Here is a 21,266-nt window from a genome sequence, read left to right as displayed (position 1 = left end):
CTACAAGGTTCTTTTCTCTTAAAAGAACTTCATTGTCACATTCAGGGAAGAAATTAGCTCCCCACAATGCCCACACATTAGGTGTGTCTTAATATGTTCAAAGACATAAAGTAGGTCTCCTGCTGTGGCTCTGGGCCAGGTTTTTGTCCTGTTGAGCACATAGCCTGAGGAAGCCCTTGCTGTTTCCCAACACAAATGTGGAAACCTGTTTATCCGAGGGTGTCTCCTAAAGCATCTCCTTCACTTTTCCCCCCTCGATGGTAAGTACCTTCTCAGTTTCCGCAATACATTTAGTAAATGACTGGTTTCCATAATGTGTTCTAAATCCACAAGTGTTGTATTATTATAACATTTCCTTTGGGGCGCAGGAGAGGCAAATGCAGGTTACATGATGTCCAGGACTAAAGATCCAAATTTTTAAAATCATTTTTCTGCCAGGCACAGTGGCTCATGCCTGTAATCCCAGCACTTTGGGAGGCTGAGTCAGGAGGAATGCTTGGGTCCAGGAATTCAAGAGCAGCCTGGGTAAACATGGCAAAACCCCATCTCTACAAAAACTTAAAAAATAAAAATTAGCCAGGTGTGGTGGTGCCGGAATGTGTTCCCAGCTACTTGGGAGGCTGAAGTGAGAAGATTCCTGAGCCCAGGAGGTTGAGGCTGCAGTGAGCCATGTTCATGCCACTGCACTGTGGCCTCGGCAACAGAGCAAGACACCATCTCAAAATAAAACAAAATAATATTTTTCATAAAGATTGGAGGCTCCGTCTTTGTGGCTCTCATCTATCTGTAATGTTTCTTTTCTTTTTTTCTTTTTTTCTTTTTTTTTTTTTGTGATGGAGTCTCGCTCTGTCACCCAGGCTGGAGTACAGTGGCATGATCTCGGCTCACTGCAAACTCCGCCTCCTGGGTTCAAGTGGTTCTCCTGCTTCAGCCTCCTGAGTAGCTGGGATTACAAGGGCCCGCCACAACACCTGGCTAATTTTTGGTATTTTTGGTAGAGACAGGGTTTTACCATGTTGGCCAGGCTGGTCTCGAACCCCTGACCTCAGGTGATCGACCCACCTCGGCCTCCCAAAGTGTTGGGATTACAGGTGTGAGCCACTGCGCCCAGCCTGTAATGTTTCTTTATTGAAACTTCTATAACAGCTTAAAGCGGTGAGAAAAACTCTCTGCCATTAAAGCTATATAACCTTGAAAATCCTCCCTGGGTCTCACTTTTGAGATCTTTAGAATCAGGCATTTGGACCAGTTGACCTGTAAAGTATCTCAGATTCTAACAGACTGATTCTAACAGTCTATATTTTCCACATGTTTCTTTTGAGTGCATGAAAAAGCAGGCATGTGAAGTTGTGCAGTTATTCTAGTGGGTCCAAATCAGGTCTGGAGAAGAGGACCAGGAATTGCTAAACATGATTGTACACCCATTTATAAGTTTGGTATGGAAGAGGAGCTAGAAATAAGTGAGGAAAAAGACAGTGAGGTGAAAAGAGCAGAACTGGCAGGAGAGCTACCCTGGAATAAGTACCTGGTCAGAACTAGAGAAAAGAGAAACCCTGTACCAGGCCCACATCAGATACCTGCAGAGTTTTTGATGATTGAAGTGACAGTTAAAACCACCCAAAGAAGAGTCAGCCAAGGGGGCTCCTTTCTCCCCACTGAATTCCAACATCAGCACCGCCCTACTCTATGAATAAATATAATGGAACCCCTTTGCTGGTGTTTATGACAAAAATAACACTTGCATTTTCAACTGAGTCAAATCTGGCTCTTACACCATGATGTCATGTTTAGGGACATAATTCGACCTGTAATATAATGATGGAGGAAAGATGGAAATCAAGGAGTTGGGCTTTGTTAGGAGGGGATTAAGCTTTCAATTTCTACATGGGATGCAAATCATTTATAGCCAAAATTACCCCTGGGAAACCTCTTAAGTTACCCTTAACATATATAGTTGCCCCTCAGTATCCAAGGTGGATTGGTTCCAGGACCACCTCCTACATCCAGGATACTAAAATCTGTGGATGCTCAAGTCCCTCGTATAAAATGGCGTAGTATTTGCATATAATCCACACCCATCCTCCTGTCTACAAATGGTCCCTGACTTAACGATTTTCAACTTCACAATGGTGCAAAAGCAACAAGCATTCAATGAGCTCCTTGACATGATGGAATTAAGTCCAGATAAACTCATCATAAATCAAAGAGTATCTGTACTATAAATCATCTCTAGATTACTTATAATACCCAATACAATGTAAGTGCTATGTAAATAGTTGTTATGCCATATTTTAAAATTTATATTAGATTGTATTGTTATATTGTTTTCTTTTTTTCCAAATATTTTCAATCTGTTATTGGTTGAGTCCACAATGCAGAACCCGTGCATACGGAGGGTTGACTGTACATGATTGTATGCATATAACTCTATACAATAATATGTATATGTGAATGTTTTATATATATTATATAAATATGGATATATTCTTTTATATATGTGATAAAGTATATGAAAATAAAATTTTCCAGTATTTTTCTCCTTTTTTGCCATATACAATAATTGAAATTTACATAAATTCAATGCACATATGATGGGACTCTGTTGAACTAGAATAAGCACTGGCCAAGGAGTTAGCACTTCAAGTAATTACCTAAGTCACCTTGGGCAAATCACTTAACATATTCAGGCCTTAGTCATCATCAAAGGAATGAGGAAGATATATCTGAGACTCATTTTTCTTTGATTCTAAGTCATCAGGGGTAACAGTTTTTAAGAATTGAGCTTGTCCTTCAGAATCCATTCCCTGAGTTCTGCATTTCTTTTTTCTGTCTAGAAATCATTTACTTGACTAGGTTTACCCAGATCGTAGTGGTAACGTAAGATTAATTCCAGAACTCACAAAAAAATTGCATAAAAGCCCATTTGTTGGTGAAACAAATTCCTCAGTAGAAACCATCTCTTTCATCTCAACAACACATTATCCTCTGAAATGCAGGAGCCTTGGGGTGATCACTGCATGAAAGACTAATTAATTCTTTACAACATTCTTTCCTGAAAAATTTCAAACAAAAAAAATGGGAACGTTTTACTGAATTACAGCTTTTATATGACCTGGTCAACAAAAATCTATTTGTGTGTCAGCCTTTTAAATCTCCTCAATCTAAAATAAATCCTTCAAGAAGCACCTTGCGCATGTCTGCAGCTCTAAGTAATCCAGACTCCAAAAGTGTGCTTCGAGGGAGAGTTAATAGCTCTGAAAGGTATATCTAAATGCTTCTCTTCTAAAACATTAATACTATAGATTCACTATTCTTTCATATTTTCCCTTGGTTATACATCCTCCCTTCCAGCTTTTGTCCATGTCATTTTTAATTAATTCATTAATTCATTTATTTTTTGAGACAGAGTTTTGCTTTCGTCGCCCAGGCTGGAGTGCAATGGCGTGATCTCAGCTCACTGCAACCTCCGCCTCCTGGGTTCGAGCAATTCTCCTGCCTCAGTCTCCCGACTAGCTGAGATTACGGGTACGTGCCACCACGCCCAGCTAGACCATGTCATTTTTTTTTTTTTTTTTTTTGAGACGGGGTCTTGCTCTGTCGCCCAGGCTGGAGTGCAGTGGTGTGATCTCGGCTCACTGCAACCCCCGCCTCCCAGGTTCAAGCAATTCTGCCTCAGTCTCCCGAGTAGCAGGGATTACAGGCATGCGCCACCACGCCCGGCTAATTTTTGGATTTTTAGTAGAGACGGGGTTTCACCACGATGGTCAGGCTGGTCTGGAACTCCTGACCTTGTGATTCGCCTGCCTCGGCCTCCCAAAGTGCTGGGATTACAGGCGTGAGCCGCCACGCCCGGCCTAGACCATGTCATTTTAAAAGCTATGCTCAGGCCGGACATGGTGGCTCACCCCTGTAATTCCAGCACTTTGGGAGGCCGAGATGGGTGGATCATGAACGAGGTCAGGAGTTTGAGACTACCATGGCCAACACGGTGAAACCCTGCCTCTACTAAAACTACAAAAATTAGCCGGACGTGGTGGCAGATGCCTGTAATCCCAGCTACTTTGGAGGCTGATGCAGGAGAATTGCCTCACCCTGGGAGGCAGAGGCTGCAGTGAGCCGAGATCGCACCATTGCACTCCAGCCTGGGCGACAGAGCAAGACTCCATCTCAAAAAAAAAGCCGTGCTCAGCCCAAACCTTCCAGCCAGGTACCTAGATTTCTTTAAATGCCTTCCTCCTGCTCCCTGTCCACCCTTCAGGCCTCATTGAATAAGGGCTGACTAAAGTAGGTCACGTCCTTCCTGAGAATGCCTGTCACTCTCATCTATCCCTTCAGAAAAAGAGCATGGACATTCAAGTCAACCTCAGGATCAAATCCTACTCTATCATTCCTGACCAGCCAAGACACCTCAATCAAGTCATTTCCCTCTTGGGAGCCTCCTCAATGCTGCTGACTACGTTATTTAAAATTGCAATTTTGGCCAGGCGCCGTGGCTCATGCTTGTAATCCCAGCACTTTCTGAGGCAGAGGAAGAAGGATAGCTTGAGCCCAGGAGTTCAAGACCAGTATGGGCAATATAGTGAGACATCATCTCTATAAAAAATAAAAAAATGAGGTGAGAGAATCACTTGAGCCCAGGTGGTCAGGGTTGCAATGAGCCGTAGTTGCACTACTGCACTCCCACCTGGACTACAGGAGTGAGACTCTGTCTCAAAAAAAAAAAAAAAAAAAAAAAAATTGCAATTTTGTCCCCAAGTCCAGTTTTCCTGTTCTCCTTAACTCTGCTCTAGTTTTTATTTTTCCCATAGAACTTATCACTTAAGACTGGGCGCAGTGGCTCACGCTTGTAATCCCAGCACTTTGGGAGGCCGAGGCAGGTGGATCATGAGGTCGAGACCATCCTGGCTAACATGGTGAAACCCCGTCTCTATTAAAAATACAAAAAAATTAGCTGGGCGTGGTGGCAGGTGCCTGTAGTCCCAGCTACTTAGGAGGCTGAGGCAGGAGAATGGTGTGAGCCCGGGAGGCGGAGCTTGCAGTGAGCCGAGATTGCGCCACTGCACTCCAGCCTGGGCAACAGAGCGAGACTCCGTCTAAAAATAATAATAATAATAAAAAAGAACATATCACTTAAGATATCATATCATTTACTCATTATTGTATTGTTTGTCGTCTAACTCCTCCCCCTAAAATGTAAGCTCTGCAAGGTAATGGATCTTTATTTGGCCATTGACATTTCCCAGAAGTCTAGAACAGTGTCTGACACATAGTAGGTGCTCAATAAATACCTGTTAAATGAATGAATAAAGAGAGGGGAGTCATTCAGACTATAAATAATTAAAATTATTTTTGAAACCTTTCTGGCCTCTGTCTCTTTGTAAGTCTGTCTTAAAGAGTATCATATTCATCTCTGTATAGTGACTTAACTCTGATTAAATATATCCCCACATCTCAGTGAACATAAGGGAAAATTTAAACTATAGCACTCTGCCAAGAATTATGAATTTCCATGACTACAAGACAAAATAAAGAGTATATGATCTTTATACAAAATAGCTCATAGATATTAAGAAATAAAGTAATTGTGAGCTCTGTTTTTATCTGGAAATTTCGGCTCTAGCATAGCTTATGTGTGTGTTTATCCACTATGTACCAGGAACTGAGGAAAGAAAATTAGGGGCACAACTAAAATGATTAAACATCAGAAATGAGGTTCTGGCCCATTTTACCCAATGTCAGCTCTGATCATGTGTATGGGGTCTGCAGGAGGCTGTATCTCTATTGTTTGGAGAGCGGGAGGCTCTGTTATGGAATAATGAGCCCCAGTCTCCTCCCTCCCACTTCTTAAGGCTCTTCTAACTCTTCTAGGCTTCCAGAGGCCACAGTTTTCTTTGTGTGCAGCTCCAATTTCTTTAACATTATCTTCTTTATTCACCATAATCCTAGAAGAGCTTGTTCTAACCTTCAGTCTTTGGGATTTGGATGTCAAGGTTTAAGGAGGCATCCTTTCCTACTTGCTATGAGATGCCTCTCATGCTTACTTGATTTTTAAATATTTTGGACTCACAGCCAATGATGAATTCCATTTCTCCCTCAGTCTGTCTCCCCACTTCTCTCTCTCCTCATTGATTAGGGTATATTTTACACCAGAAATCACATTTTAGTCAACATTTTCAGCAATCAAGGTATAAGGGTCCCAAATCAAGAAAAAGAGGCTTCTTTAACAATTACTGAAGAGAAGTAAGAAATTTAACACTGTTTGGTAATTGTTTAATTATGCTTCCCAGCTACAGATGTAACCAACATCATGTGGGCACGTGTCTATGTGTACTTGTGACATTGCAAATGCATGTATGTGTGTTTATATCTGAAAACGAAAGCTACTTATTATGGTTATGATTCTATCTACAGGAAGAACACTTTTATCATTAAGCGTTAGTCCATATCCAATAATTTTATTTCATTTCTTTCAGAACAGGAAACCTGAAGAAAAGTCTACAAAAGACCTTTCTAAGAGGTCATAACATTCCCATCTAAGAAGTTGAAAAACAGAGTTCTGGGGCCGGGCACAGTGGCTCATGCCTGTAATCCCAGCACTTTGGGATGCCAAGGCAGGTGGATCATCTGAAGTCAGGAGTTTGAGACCAGCCTGACCAATATGGTGAAACTCAGTCTCTACTAAAAACACAAAAATTAGCTGGGCGTGGTGGCACGTGCCTGTAATCCCAGCTACTCCGGAGGCTGAGACAGGAGAATTGCTTAAACCCAGGAGGTGGAGGTTGCAATGAGCTGAGATTGCGCCACTGCACTCCAGCCTGGGTGACAGAGTGAGACTCCATCTCAAAAAAAAAGAAACCAACCAACCAACCAAACAAAACCCAGTGTCCTGTAACATCTTTTCCTACAGTGAGAGACATGGTATGACCTAGCAGTCAAAAATGAGAAGTGTAGAGTCCAACAAATTTGGAATCAAAACGAGACCCATCATTTAGCAAATTATTCAACTTATGTGAGCTTCAGTGTCCTCTTTCGGGAAATAGGAATAATATTATCTATGTCATCAGGTTGCTTTAAGGATTTAATGAGATAATACACATAGCTGTTGTTCTTAAGAACTCATCCCTGCCATATGGGGTAAAAACTGACAAGAAAGCAGTTAAAATGTAGGACTGGAAATTTAGAAAAACGCTAAATTTCACCAAGACAAATGAGCAAGAGTACTCAGGAGTGATCAATACATTCTTGTTGAATGGATGAATGAATGAGAGGAATATTTATAGATCTTACTCCATGCCAGAAGCTGCCAGAGACTCCAGACAGGCAGCTCTGGATATGCACGCTCTCACAAAGATGAGTACATGGCTTATTGCCTTTACATCCATGTTTATAGACATACTCAGTACAGTTCTCAAAATGACAACATAGTGACAGGAATGGCAGTGTTAGGGGCTTGGCAGACCCTCTCCCCAGTGAAACAACCATTTAACTGGTGAACATCTTTTTCTTTAAGACAGGGTCCCGCTCTGTCGCCCAGGCTGGAGTGCAGTGGCACGATCTCAGCTCACTGCAGCCTCCGCCTCCCAGGTTCAAGCCATGCTCCTGCTTCAGCCTCCCAAGTAGCTGGGACTACAGGCATGCACCACCACGCCCAGCTAATTTTTGTACTTTTTATAGATATGGGGTTTCGCCAAGTTGCCAAGGCTGGTCTCCAACTCCTGGGCTCAAGCAATCCGCCCACCTCAGCCTCCCAAAGTGCTGGGATTACAGGCGTGAGCCACCACGCCCAGCGGAAAATCACTTAAAAAAAAATTAAAATAGTTAAAGCCACTGGAAATTGTCGTAATGGCATACAGCATATGGAGAAACATTTAAGAAAACTTACTAAATTTTGATACCAACAGAGAGAGTCTGTGGCATTTGAGCCATGATCTACTCTAACCCCCTTCACTGATCAGCATGAAGGATGCTCTACTTCAAGTGGATGCATCCAAGACGGGGCTCCTTCTTCCCCCAGCTCCCAGTAGAGGGCTATGGTTTTGCCCCAGAAGGAGCAAGCTGATGGGCATCCCTCATTCCCCTCAGCTCTGCGTTACAGAAGCTGGATTCCAGGCAAGCACAGCAGAGAGGACTGGGGTCACTTCTCCCACTCATTGGGCAGAAGCCCTATCCTAGGCATGGCAGCCTGCAGGTGCTAGACCCCAACTGCCCCCATGCTTGCTCAATCATAAGGAGGAGGTGCTATGCCAGGAAGGGCAAGCCAAGAAGACCAGGGGCTATCATCCCTGCCTACTACCCCACTTGTGGAATGGGGCTGTCACTGGAGGAGAAGTGGGTCACTGTCCCTGCTCCCAGCTGCAGTGCGATGGCACAGTGGTTTGGCCCAGGGTGTGAGGCAGGTCAAGAACAGAGCACTGCCACTCTTCCTAAGGGACCGGCCTTATTTGGCACAGAGTGTAAGGAAGTTCATGCCTAAAGGCACTGTTGAAAACAATGGAGATGTTGGGAATAAGCATTTACGAGGAGGATGGTAGTGCGGAGATACTAGTAGTAACAGTACCCCAGCTAGAAGAAATTTAACAGACTGAATCGGGGAAAGAGACAGATGAGAAAAGAGCCTTTGTGGAGGTTGGAGTAAGCCTCAAACATGGTTAAAGCCCTGCCCCTGCAAAGGGGTCCAACTTTAATCGGATCAGACTGTAGAGCACTCTGTGGGCCAGGGCATTGTTAAAAACAATAGAGCAATCGGCTAGCAATTAGTGAAGGCTAACAGCTGGGACTGCTTCAAATAGTGGCAGATGGGTCCGAAGCTTAAAGGAGAGATCAGGGAAAGACAGTCAAAGAGAGCCCAATTAAATCCACACCAGCCCTGGTGGTCGGAGAAACTGTATGCATGCCCAAGGCAGCACTCTGTGAAGAGTGACATCAGAGGCTGCACACTGAAGGGGAATAGACTTCACTAAACTAGTCCAGACGAGTCACTCAATAAATAAACAAAAAAGCAAATAACAACAAGCCCCAGAGGGGCATGGGAATAACTAACTACCTAGGGTTACTACAATGTAAGATTACAGGACATGCAAAGAAAAAAGTATGACTCATACACGGGCGGGGGCGGGGGTGGGGTGGGGGGGGCGGAGGGGGGAAGCAGGCAATAAAAACTGCTTTTGAAGGGACTAGACGTCGACTTAGCAGACAAAGATTTCAAAGCAACTATTATAAATATGTTCAAAGAGACATATATAAAACACTCCACCCAATAAGAGTGAAATATATAGTCTTCTGAAGTGCACATGGAGCATTCTCTGGGATAAACCATATGCTAGGCCACAAAAAAAGCCTCAACAAATTTTAAAAGGATTTACCAAAAAAAGAAAAAAAGTTTTAAAGGAATTTAAATCAGGCAAAGCATGTGTTCGCTGACCACAATCAAATTAAATTTTAAATCAATAAATGAAAGAAATATGGGGAATTCATAAATACGTAGAAATTAAACAACACACTGCCAAATAACAGATAAGTTAAAGAAATCACAAGGATATTTAGACAATACTATTGAAAACAAAAGCACAACATAGCAAAACTATTTTTTTTAAGGCAGCAGCAATTGTTTAATAACATAGCAAACTTAAGGGATGGAGCTAAAGCGGTACTTAAAGGGAAATTTGTATCTTTGTTAAAAAATAAAAAAGATCTCAAGTCAATGATATTACCTTCTAAGGAAACTGAAAAAAGAAGAGCAAACTAAACCTAAAACAAGCAGAAGGAAGGAAATGATAAAGATTATGAGGCAGGAAAATAAGGTCTGGAGGCAGGGAACATAAGGCCAGCTCACACTTCAGCTATGACAGGAAATATCCTCTCCATTGGGCTTATGCTGTAAATGACTTTGTAACTTCACTTCAAACTCTGCATTTACATAGGGTGTACCCCAAGTAACCAATGGAATCCTCTAGGGGGTATTGAAACTCCCAAAAATTCTATAACAGGGCCTTTCAGCCCATATGCTCGGGCCACTCCCACACTGTGGAGTGTACTTTCATTTCAGTAAAACCCTTCATTCCTTCCTTGCTTTGTTTGTGCGTTTTGTCCAATTCATTGTTCAAGACGCCAAGAACCTGGACACCCTCCACTGTTAACAATTAGTGCAGAAATAAATGAAATAGAGAATAGACAACAATAGAGAAAAATCAATAAAACTAAAAGTTGGTTCTTCAAAAAGATCAATAACATTGACAAACCTTAGTGAGACTGACCAAGAAAAAAAAGGAAATATTACTACCAAACTTTCAGGAGAAAAAACAATAAAGAAGTACTACAAACAACTTTAGGTCAACAAATTAGATATATTAAATGAAATGAATTTCATGAAATAAATTTGTTTCAGGAAATGAAACAAATTCCAAGAAAGACACAACTACCAAGACACAAACTACTCAGGAAGAAACAAAAAACTTGAATACAACTATAGCAAGGAAAAATATTGAAATTAGTAATTTTAAAACTTCCTGCAAAGAAAAGCCCAGGCCCTGATGGCTTCACTGATGGATTCTATCAAACATTTGAAGAATTAAAATCAATCCTTCACAGACTTTTCTAAAACACAGAAGAGGAGACAATACTTTCCAATTCCTCTTATGAGGCCAAACTTATACCAAAACCAGACAAAGATATCACAACATAAGAAAACCATAGACCAATAGCTCTTATGAATATAGATGCAAAAATCCTCAAAAAATATTACCAAACGGAAGCCAGCAACATAGAAGGTGGATTATACATCATGACCAAGTGGGATTTATCCCAGGAATGTCAGGTTGGTTTAACATCTCTGAAATCAATCAATATAATATACTGTATTAATAGAATAAAGGGAAAGAACACATCATTTCAATGTATTCAGAAAAAGCATTTGACAAAATCCAACACTCTTTCACAATAAAAACACTCAATAAACTAAGCATAGAAAGAAACTTCCTCAATGTAATAAAAGGCCACTACAAACAAATACACAGCTAATATCATACTTGATGAAAGACTGAATGCTTTCCCCAATATCATGAACAAGACAAAGATATCTACTCTCTTCACTTTTATTCAACAGTGTACTGGAGGTTCTAGACAAGGCAATTAAACAAAAAGAAAAAAAGGAAAAGAAAAGGCAGACAGATTGGAAAGGAAGAAGTAAAATTATTCACAGATAACATAATCTTGTATGTGGAAAATCTCAAGAAATCCACTAAAAACCATTAGAACTAATACGTTTATCAAAGTTCACAACACAATGTCAGTATATAAAAGTCAGTTGTATTTCTACACACTAGCAATGAACAATCCAAAATGTAATTAAGAAAACAATTCTATTTACAATAGCATCAAAAACACCTAGGAATAAATACAACAAAACAAGAGCAAGACGTGTATACTGAAAGGTAAAAAAACATTGTTGAAATTAAAGATCTAAATAAATGGAAAGACATCTCAAGACAGCCATAGTACCCAAATTGACCTACAGATTCAAGGCAACCCTACCAATATCCCAGCTGCTTTTTGGTAGATATTGACAAATCAATCCTAAAATTCATATGGAAATTCAAGGGGCCCAGAATAGCCAAAACGATCTGGAAAAAGGAGAACAAAGTTGGAGAACTCACACTTCCCAATGTTAAAACTTCCCACAAAGCTACAGTAATCAAAATTGTACAGTACTGACATAAGGATAAACATAGAGATTGTGAAATACAATTAAGAGTCTAGAAATAAACCCTTTTATTATGGTTAACTGATTTTTTGATAAGGGTGTCAAGAAAATTTAACAAGGAAAGTATAGTCTTTTTAAGAAATGGTGCTGGTGGCCAGGCACAGTGGCTCACGCCTGTAATCCCAGCAGTTTGGGAGGCCGAGGCGGGCAGATCACCTAAGGTCAGGAGTTTGAGACCAGCCTGGTCAACATGGTGAAACCTCATCTCTACTAAAAATACAAAAATTAGCCAGGCGTGGTAATGCATGCCTGTAATCCAAGCTACTACTCAGGAGGCAAAGGTTGCAGTGAGCCGAGATCCTGTCACTGCACTCCAGCCTGGGTAACAGAGCGAGACTCTGTCTCAAAAAAAAGAAAAAAAAAATTGGTGCTGGGATAACTAAATATCCACATAAAACAGAAAGAATTTGGAATCTCACCTCCCACCACACACAAAAATTAACTCAAAATGGATCAGACACCTAAATTTAAGAGCTAAATGTATAAAACTCTTAGAAGAAAACAAAGTAATAGATCTTTATGACTTTGGATTAGGCAATAGCTTAGATACAACACCAAAAACATGAGCAACCAAAGAGAAAAAATATATCATTTTGACTGGGCATCACCCAAATTAAAAACTGCTGTACTGCAAAGGACACCATCAAGAAAGGGGAAAAGACAACCCACAGAATGGGAGAGGGTATTTGCAAATAATATACCTGATAAAGGATTTGTATGTAGAATATATTCAAAAAACCTCTTACAATGCAATAATAAACAGATAAATAACTCAGTTTTTAAGATGGGCAAAGGATCTGAATAGACAATTCTCCAAAGAAGATCTACAAATATCCAATAAACACATGAAAAGATGCGTGACATCATTAGTCATTAGGGAAATGCAAATCAAAACCACAATGAGATTCCATCTCATGCCCTCTGGGATGGCTATAATCAAAATGATAGACAATAACAAGTGTTAGAGAGGATGTGGAGAAATTGGAACGTTCATCCATTGCTACTGGAAATGTAAAATGGTGCAGCCACTTGGGAAAACAGTTTGGGACTTTCTTAAAATGTTAAACTTTTTTAGAATTAGTTTATGACTCAGCAGTTCCACTCCTAGGTACACACTTAAGAGAAATAAAAACATACATGCACAGAAAAACTTGTATGTGATGGCTCATAGAAGGATTATTCATAGTAGCCAAAAAGTGGAAACAACCCAAATGTCCATCAGCTTATGAATGAATAAATACAATGTGTATATCCATAGAATGGAATATTATTCAGCAACAAATAGATGTTCAGTACTGATACATGCTACAACATGGATGAGCCTCCAGAACATTGTGCTGAAAGAAGCCAGACACAAAACATCACATATGTGTCCATTTCTACAACATGTTCAGAATAGGCAAATCTGTAAAGACAGATAGTAGATTGATGGTTGCCTAAGGCTGTTAGGTGGCACAGGGTGGCTACAGAAGGGAATGGGGAATGATGCTAATACGTATGTAGTTTCTTTTTCAGATGATGAAAACGTCCTAAAATTAGATTGTGGTGCTAGTTGTACAACACTGTGAATATACCAAAAACCATTGAATTATACAGTTTAAATGGGTGAGTTACATGGTATGTGAATTATATCTCAATAAAGCTGTTAAAAATATAGTGATGAATTCCAAGAGAATCACGTGGTCTCCTCATAAAGGTAAAGTCACTTTTTATCTATATATTGTAAGGGACAACATGCACGCTAGTGTCATTGTTGCCACTGCAGTGAACACCCTGATTACCTACCTGTTCCCATTCATGCTTTGTTAAGTGTTCAGTAGGAGACCCATTTGTTTTGATTCTTCCATGTGCATTAAAAGTCACACCTACTTTATTGTGCTTCGAGTCAGTGTCATGGTCTCTGTTTGTTTCCGTTGGTGGTATCAGCACAGATTTCATCTATAAAACAAATTCATGCTTTAGTCCAACCCTCTGCTTATTCTGCCACATACAGAGACTTCAGTCCCAGGCGGGATTCTTTCTATGTTGTGGTGCCACAACCCAATGAAAAACACACGGTCACTTTTTGCATCTCGTCCACCTCCTATATCTCACTCATCCACTGATGTCTGTAAAGTGGGTCTGTTACATTGTTGGTACATTTTCCAATTACAGACATTGCCTATAAAGAAAGAGTTTCTGTGTTTCACTGGAGTTTCTCTGTAGGTGTTAAACGCATTCTGTGGCATCCACACAGAAAGTGGAAGATACCAAGGTAGGGGCAACTAGTCTCCTTATTGAGCCTTTATCTAGCCATAGGATCTTCAGGAGTTCAGAAACACCTCTTAATAGAGTGGCTGCTGTGCATTTTGTTATGCTTTCCAGAAGAAAAGAGAAAAGGTACATCTGTGTCCAAGAAAGTTCTTAAAGGGGACATAGGTTGAAAACTTCAGAAGCCCTTCCAACCTAAATGCATTGTGGTTCTCAGCCTGACTCTGCCAGCCATTGACGATGTTCTCTAATCTTGGCAACAAAACTGCTGCGTTTCTTTGGAAAACAAAATGTCTTTCTGATAGGGCATCAATTACTAGAATCCCTCTTGTTCCCTTACGCAAGCAGAGACTGTAATTTTATACTTGTTTCTTTGTAGCACCATGTCTTTAAACAAAACAATATTAAACAATATTTCTGTTATACTGGTGGCCGTGGTTCAGTGATAGACAAATTCTCTGTGGTAGGCACTTAGTTTCCTTTTTTTTTTTTTTTTTTTTTGAGACAGAGTCTTGCTCTGTCCCCCAGGCTGGAGTGCAGTGGCGCGATCTCGGCTCACTGCAAGCTCCGCCTCCCGGGTTCACGCCATTCTCCTGCCTCAGCACTGACTACAGGCGCCCGCCACCACGCCCGGCTAATTTTTTCTATTTTTTAGAAGAGACGGGGTTTCACCGTGTTAGCCAGGATGGTCTTGATCTCCTGACCTCGTGATCCGCCCGCCTTGGCCTCCCAAAGTGCTCGGATTACAGGCGTGAGCCACTGCACCCGGCCAAGCACTTAGTTTCTTTTACAAACTAGAGTGTGTAGGAAATCTTACCTTTATTTTTCAAAAATGAAATTGAATCTTATTCTGAGGTCCTGTCTCATTGAGCTAGGTAGAAATTCAAGCTCAGCTATTGCTAGCTAGTTCACAGCCTACCTGCCCTGTCTCCTGCCAGCAAATGTTCCCATTAGGGGCAGAGCAGAATATTCTGGGAGGACCCTCTGGACTTGGGTCCACACAACTCACTTCTTTTTCCCTTTTTCTTTCTTTCTTTTTTTTTTTTTTGTAGAGATGGGGGTCTTGCTATGTTACCCAGGCTGGTCTCGAACTTCTGGTCTCAAGTGATCGTCTCACTTCGGCCTCCCAATGTACTGGGACTATAGGCATGAGCCACCGTGCCCAGCTGTACACAACTCATTTCTGATGAGCTCACTGAGCAAGGCCACATGGTCTCTTAAGTATGTGTGGCTCTGAAGTTTTCAAGGCCATTTGGGATCAGGATACTTTGCCCCAGCTCTCCCTAAGGCACTACACGACCATTTTCCCCCAGGGAGTCTAGTAGCCATCTTTCTGCAAATGCCTTGCTGGGGAGTCTGACAAATAATAAACCAGAATCTTAGTTTTATAAAATCTTCCTTCATTCTTTAATCCCTCTGCATTGACCCCCCTCAACCTGCCCACCTTACAAAATACCTTAAATGAACCTAGAATAGAGGTTGTCATCAAATTCCCCCAACCCTTCCCCACCCCTGTTAACAATGATACCATTACGACCGCAGGTGTAAACCAGGAAGTATGGTCCCTCCTGCCACAGAGGGTTGGAGGGTCCTATGGGATGGGAAAGTGGGGATTATAAAACTGGACTGGAACAATCTACTTTTATGTCTCATCTGATAGAGTTCCAAATGGTTGAACCTATCATTTTCACTACAGTTCAATGATATTTAATACAACAAGTATGTGTTACCAGTTCAACCTCACTCAAGGAAGGGTAGAAGACACAAACAATATACAAGTTGAATTTCTATCTTTAAAGCCAGTCTAAAGAGCAGGTAGAACAGTTATCCCTGAAGGGGGTGAAACTCTAGGTATCCTGAGAAAATTGCTGGCCCACAAACTCTCCCCAGGGTCTGTATTGGTGACTGAAACACAAACCTCAGAACCAAGTATAAGGAAAAAAGAAGAGAGAACTGGAGGAGAGAGCTATATGTTTAGTAGTATATGCCATTTTCTTTTCTTTTCTATTTTTTTTTTTTTTTTTTTGAGATAGTGTTTCACTGTCACCCAGGCTGGAGTGCAGTGGCTTGATCTTGGCTCACTGCAGCCTCTGCCTCCTGGGTTCAAGTGATCCTCCTGCCTCAGCCTCCCAAGTAGGTGGGATTACAGGTGTGCACCACCATGCCCAGCTATTTTTTTGTATTTTAGTAAGGACAGGGTTTCACCTTTTTGGCCAGGCTGGTCTTGAATTCCTACCCTCAAGTGATCCGCCCACCTCAGCCTCCCAAAAGTGCTAGGATTACAGATGTGAGCCACTGCGCCTGGCCACCATTTTCTTCATATAGGTAATTACATTTAATCCTCCCAAAAATCCAATATGGTAGGTATTTTTATCTTCAGTTTATACGTGTGGAAACCAAGGATTAGAAAACTTCAGTATGTTGCCCAGTCACCCAGGAAGTGGCAGAGGCAGGATGTTAACCTACTTCTGTCTGTCTAATGTTAGAGCCTCACAGTCTTTACTATGTTAAGGTGGCCCTCAACTTGGGATCTCCACAGAGCTAGTGAGGGACATCCCAGAGGCATCTTCTCAATATCTCAAAAAGCCCTCGATAGAGCTGGCTGCTCAGGCTAACCTCAGGAAAGCAAAAGTGTTCAATCTGGTCAATTGGAAGAGGCTGCCATGACTGATTAGCACTGTAGTCATAGGGCAGGTGGTGATGGAATGTGGCATTCATGCCCTATGTTCACCAATATTTGACTGACAAAGACATCATGTTCCCTTGTGCTCTTGGTTAGAATCTAATCCACTCATTATGTTAATAATGACTATTATATCTTGATCAAAATGTCTTATTGGCTTGATTACTCGCTGATATAATGAGAAAGGTACCTTAAACTTAGAGTGGGCTTAAATTTTATTGCAACTGGGTTTTGTTGTGTTTGAGACAAGGTCACTCTCTGTCATGCAGGCTGGAGTGCAGTGGTGCGATCATAGCTCACTGCAATCTCAAACTCCTGGGTTCCAGCAATCCTCATGCTTCAGCCTCCCAAGTAGCTGGGACCACAGGTGTGCACCACCACACCTGGCTAATTTTTTCTTTTTTGTAGAGATGAGGTCTTGCTATGTTGACCAGACTGGTCTCAAACTCCTGGTCCCAAGTGATCTGCCCACCTCAACCTCCCAAAGTGCTGGAATTACAGGGGTGAGCTACCATGCCTGGCTGCAACTGGGATATTTTTTTTTTAGAGTAAAAGGAGGTGCTATTAATAATTACAACAGGACAACAGGTGTAAGCCAGGAAGCATCGTCATCAGTTGGTGAGGTGGGGAAGGGTGGTATGTAAAATCACCACAGAATCAGGAGAGGGCTGTAAAAAACTTTCTATTCAGTTTTGTCTTAGGTTTACCCTGCTTTGATCTTAAATCTCTCAAGAGATAGTCAATGAATATTAAGTACTTACTACATCCCAGGTGCTGGGGTTTTATCAATGGACTAGAAAAACAGAGGAAGATAGTAAACAAACAGTACCACAATTTCTTACTTAAATTCGGTAACTATGATGAAAGATATGTACAAGGGGCTTGACAGTATACAAAAGGGGATCTCATCTGGTCTGGAGGTCAGACTTATTAAACTTTAATTAAAAAGATGGGAGGATACCAGCAACAACATTCTCATTCACATGTGTATAAAGGGTCCAAAAAGTCAAGGTGCCACTGGGGTCACATTTCTGTCTCTATCAGATTAAATTCCAGCTCTAGACCCCACCTGTCCAGGTTGGTTGGAAGTTGATGATCAGTCCTGAGGGGTAACAGTTCAGGTTTCCCACTAGGACCATATAGCATCATCTGGCTCCGCTGCTATTACTGGTCTTCAACCCATGTGGCGCCCCCTACACCTCTAGCCTGAGGGCTTCCTCTTGGCTTGAGTAGAGGAGGAAGACAACTCCAATGACCCTGCAAGACCCGTCCAAGGAACCCTTCACCAGGCGTGAGATCTTCACAGTCACCACATAGCCACTTGTCTCAGAGGTTCCATACTAGTTCCTGCTCTGCTTGTATTTAACATGATTATTTAAACATTTCAAAAAAATATTTCCAAAAAAAGTATCCTAAGTTATTTGATGTGTATTATGTGGGAAATCGTATCAATTCAGAAATAAACTGCACTTATATAAGTGATTCCACTTATATAAGGTACCTAGAGTGGTGAAATTCGTAGACAGAAGGTAGAATGGTGGTTGGTGGTTGCCAGGGGCTGGGACAGGGGAGAATGGGGAGTTAGTGTTTAATGGGTCCAGAGTTTCGGTCTGGGATGATGGAAAATTCTGTAAATAGATGGTAGTGATGGTGATGGTTGCACAACAATGTGAATATACTTAATACCTCTGAACTATACACTTAAAAATGGTTACAGTGGCAAGTTTTATGTTATGTATATTTTACCACAATATAAATGAATGAATTGAGGTTTTAATTTTAAAAATCAGGATTTTTCACTTTTAGAAACTACATAAAATGCCAACATTTCCTCATTTTTCCACCCTCAACATGAATTTAAAATTTTTTTCCGTATATAGAAGTTACCCACTTAGTTCTTTATCATGCAGTCATAGATTTTTCTTAAAATTTATACTTTTATATACTCTAATAAAATCTATAATCTTTTTAGAGTTACAACCACTAAAACACAAATCAATTCAAAATAATAAATGAAGAGGTATGTATTCCCTTCTAAATCCCTGAGAGAAGATTCATGCCAACATTACTTCTTACCTTGTTCCTCTCTACACGGTGGAGTAAATTCAAATCTGTGGTCTCTGATATCCCACCATGGATGACCAGGATTTCATTGTCAACGATTGTACCGATTGGGAGCCAGGCATAGAATTCTTCCAAGATTTGTAAGATTCTTTTTCCATGTAGCTGTAAGTAAGAGCTTGAGTAAGTTTTGTTTTTCTGACAGGTTCAGTTTATTGAATAGTCCCCAAGTATGGACAAAAAGTAATGATTTTCAGGCCACTCAAAGGAAGTCAGCAAGGAGTCACTAACCAATTAGCATGTATTCATCATGTCTTTTTATTCTGTTTTCTTTTCTTTTTCTTTTTTTTTGAGATGGAGTCTCGCTCTGTTGCGCATTGGAGTGCAGTGGCGCCACCTTGGCTCACTGCAACCTCTGCCTCCCAGGTTCAAGCGATTCTCCTGCCTCAGCCTCCCAAGTAGCTGGGACTAAAGGCGTGTGCCACCACGACTGGCTAATTTTTGTATTTTCAGTAGAGACGGGGTTTCTCCATGTTGGCCAGGCTGGTCTCGAACTCCTGACCTCAGGTGATCCGCCCACCTTGGCCTCCCAAAGTGCTGGGATTACAGATGTGAGCCACTGTGCCTGGCCCTTTATTCTGTATTTTTGATACTATGACATCTTGGGGACTTGCTGACTCTGGAGGAGAGACTGTCCCTCCCAGGGCTAGCTAATTCCTAGATAGTCAATGACTGGCCTTTCATATGCAGACCAAGCAACCGAGAGCCCACACCCCAGCTACCTTCTTTATGGAGCTCTCACACTCCTCATCCCGGGGCCAGTTACCAGACAGCTAGGGACAACCTCTGTGGCCCAGAGCAGTCTGAAATTACTCAAATTGGTCAGTCCTAAACCAGATTACACTCAGATGCTTCCCTCCACCCTCCCTCTGCCTTCTTTTTTTTTTTTTTTTTTTGAGATGGAGTCTCGCTCTGTTGCCCAGGCTGGAGTGCAGTGGCACGACCTCGGCTCACTGCAACCTCTGCCTCCTGGGTTCAAGTATTCTCCTGCCTCAGCCTCCCGAGTAGCTGGGATTACAGGAGCATGCCACCACGCCCAGCTAATTTTTATATTTTTAGTAGAGACAGGGTTTCACCACGTTGGTCAGGCTGGTCTCGAACTCCTGACCTCAAGTGATCCGCCTGCCTCAGCCTCCCAAAGTGCTGGGATTACAGGTGTGAGCCACCGTGCCCAGCCTCCCTCTGCCTTCTGACCAACTCTGGTGCTTCCCCACGTGGTCTCCCAGGGTGGCTTGCAGTGCCTCCATTTTCTAGAGAATTGTAAATAAAAATCTCTTCCTTCGTGACAGTCATTTCTGTGTCTGCATATTTTACCACACCTAAGTAAAACAAATCCTTGGTACCTTTGAAGCAATGAAATATGTATCTATGCTAAAACTTACACAAAACTCACAGTGAAAAAGTGTGGTTTAATCCAGAAAGAAAATATAAGACTCTACTGTGGCCAGGGCTTCCTGCTGTGCTTGTATTTTATCGGTATGCATTCTGACTAGTTGGCCTATTACCTTTCCTAAAGCATCAATCTGGTCTTTCTTGGCTCTTTTTAAATTTCTCCATAGAAACAGCAAAGTGAATACTAAAAAAAAAAAAAAAAAAAAAAAAAAAAAAAAAAAAAAAAAAAGAATGTCTTACCTTATATTTATGCAAAATTTCTTTCGTGAAGCCATACCTAAAAAAAAATGGGATTTAAATGATTTGATTGTTGATAACACCTACTTCCATGAGTCATGCAAAAAGGGAAGCCCTTGGCATCTCAGTATCTATCACAAGAACTCAAGAAACCAGAGTTCAGTGGGAAGTGTTACTTACCTGAGTCCTTGCTAGGCATGATTGGAAAGCATAAAAGCAACCAACGACATCATCCCTACCCTCAAGGAGCTTATAGTATAGCTGGGGAAAGAAGATAGATTTCTATGAAACAATTATAAGACAACTTAAGAAATATGTGGTAGGCACAGGTTGTGTAAACGCTACAAGTATGCAGAGAAGCATGCTGTGGTAGCTGGGGGAAGCTGTGTGAGAGAAGACTTTTCATTTAGATAGAATTTCTCAGACATCCTATACAGTAAATGATTGGAAAAAAGAAAAGACTGAACAAAGAAAAGACTGAACAACTTGTTACCTAGCAGGTAACAAGTTGGCTTGTTATGCTCTCTCTGATACAGGTCCCATAATGGTATTGAGGGTTTTAATAGAAAGTGTCAGGAATCTTAATGCCTGAATAGCAGCAGTGAAGGGAGATTCAATGATGACAATATTTCTGTTACTTTTCCTTGCTTTAGGATAACAGTACATGCCCTTAATATCCAACACTGTGAAGATGAAATGCAATACACTCACTCTGGCTTTCCATGGAAATCATGTCACATCAGGCTTCTACAGTGTAACGTTCTGTTTTCTGAGATGAATTCCATCCTGTACTCACCAAAGGTGTCCATACTATTGAATCCAACA

General features: G+C 41.3%; 1 protein-coding gene across 5 annotated transcripts in view; it reads right to left on the bottom strand.

Annotated features, from left to right (window-relative positions):
- Window positions 1–21,266, bottom strand: part of PPEF1 (protein phosphatase with EF-hand domain 1) — a 152,179-nt gene that overhangs the window by 25,109 nt on the left and 105,804 nt on the right. For all 5 annotated transcript variants that reach the window (XM_054676256.2, XM_054676257.2, XM_024353137.3 and 2 more), the window contains 3 exons: window positions 20,445–20,481; window positions 18,768–18,917; window positions 13,544–13,696 (listed from right to left, as the gene is read on the bottom strand). In XM_054676256.2, coding sequence (XP_054532231.1) covers window positions 13,544–13,696; window positions 18,768–18,917; window positions 20,445–20,481 — 340 coding nt within the window. The remainder of the gene's footprint in view (window positions 1–13,543; window positions 13,697–18,767; window positions 18,918–20,444; window positions 20,482–21,266) is intronic.

The sequence above is a fragment of the Pan troglodytes genome, chromosome X (genome assembly GCF_028858775.2).
Source record: "Pan troglodytes isolate AG18354 chromosome X, NHGRI_mPanTro3-v2.0_pri, whole genome shotgun sequence".
Taxonomy (NCBI): Eukaryota; Metazoa; Chordata; class Mammalia; order Primates; family Hominidae; genus Pan; species Pan troglodytes.
This window is presented reverse-complemented; position numbering and strand designations above follow the sequence as displayed.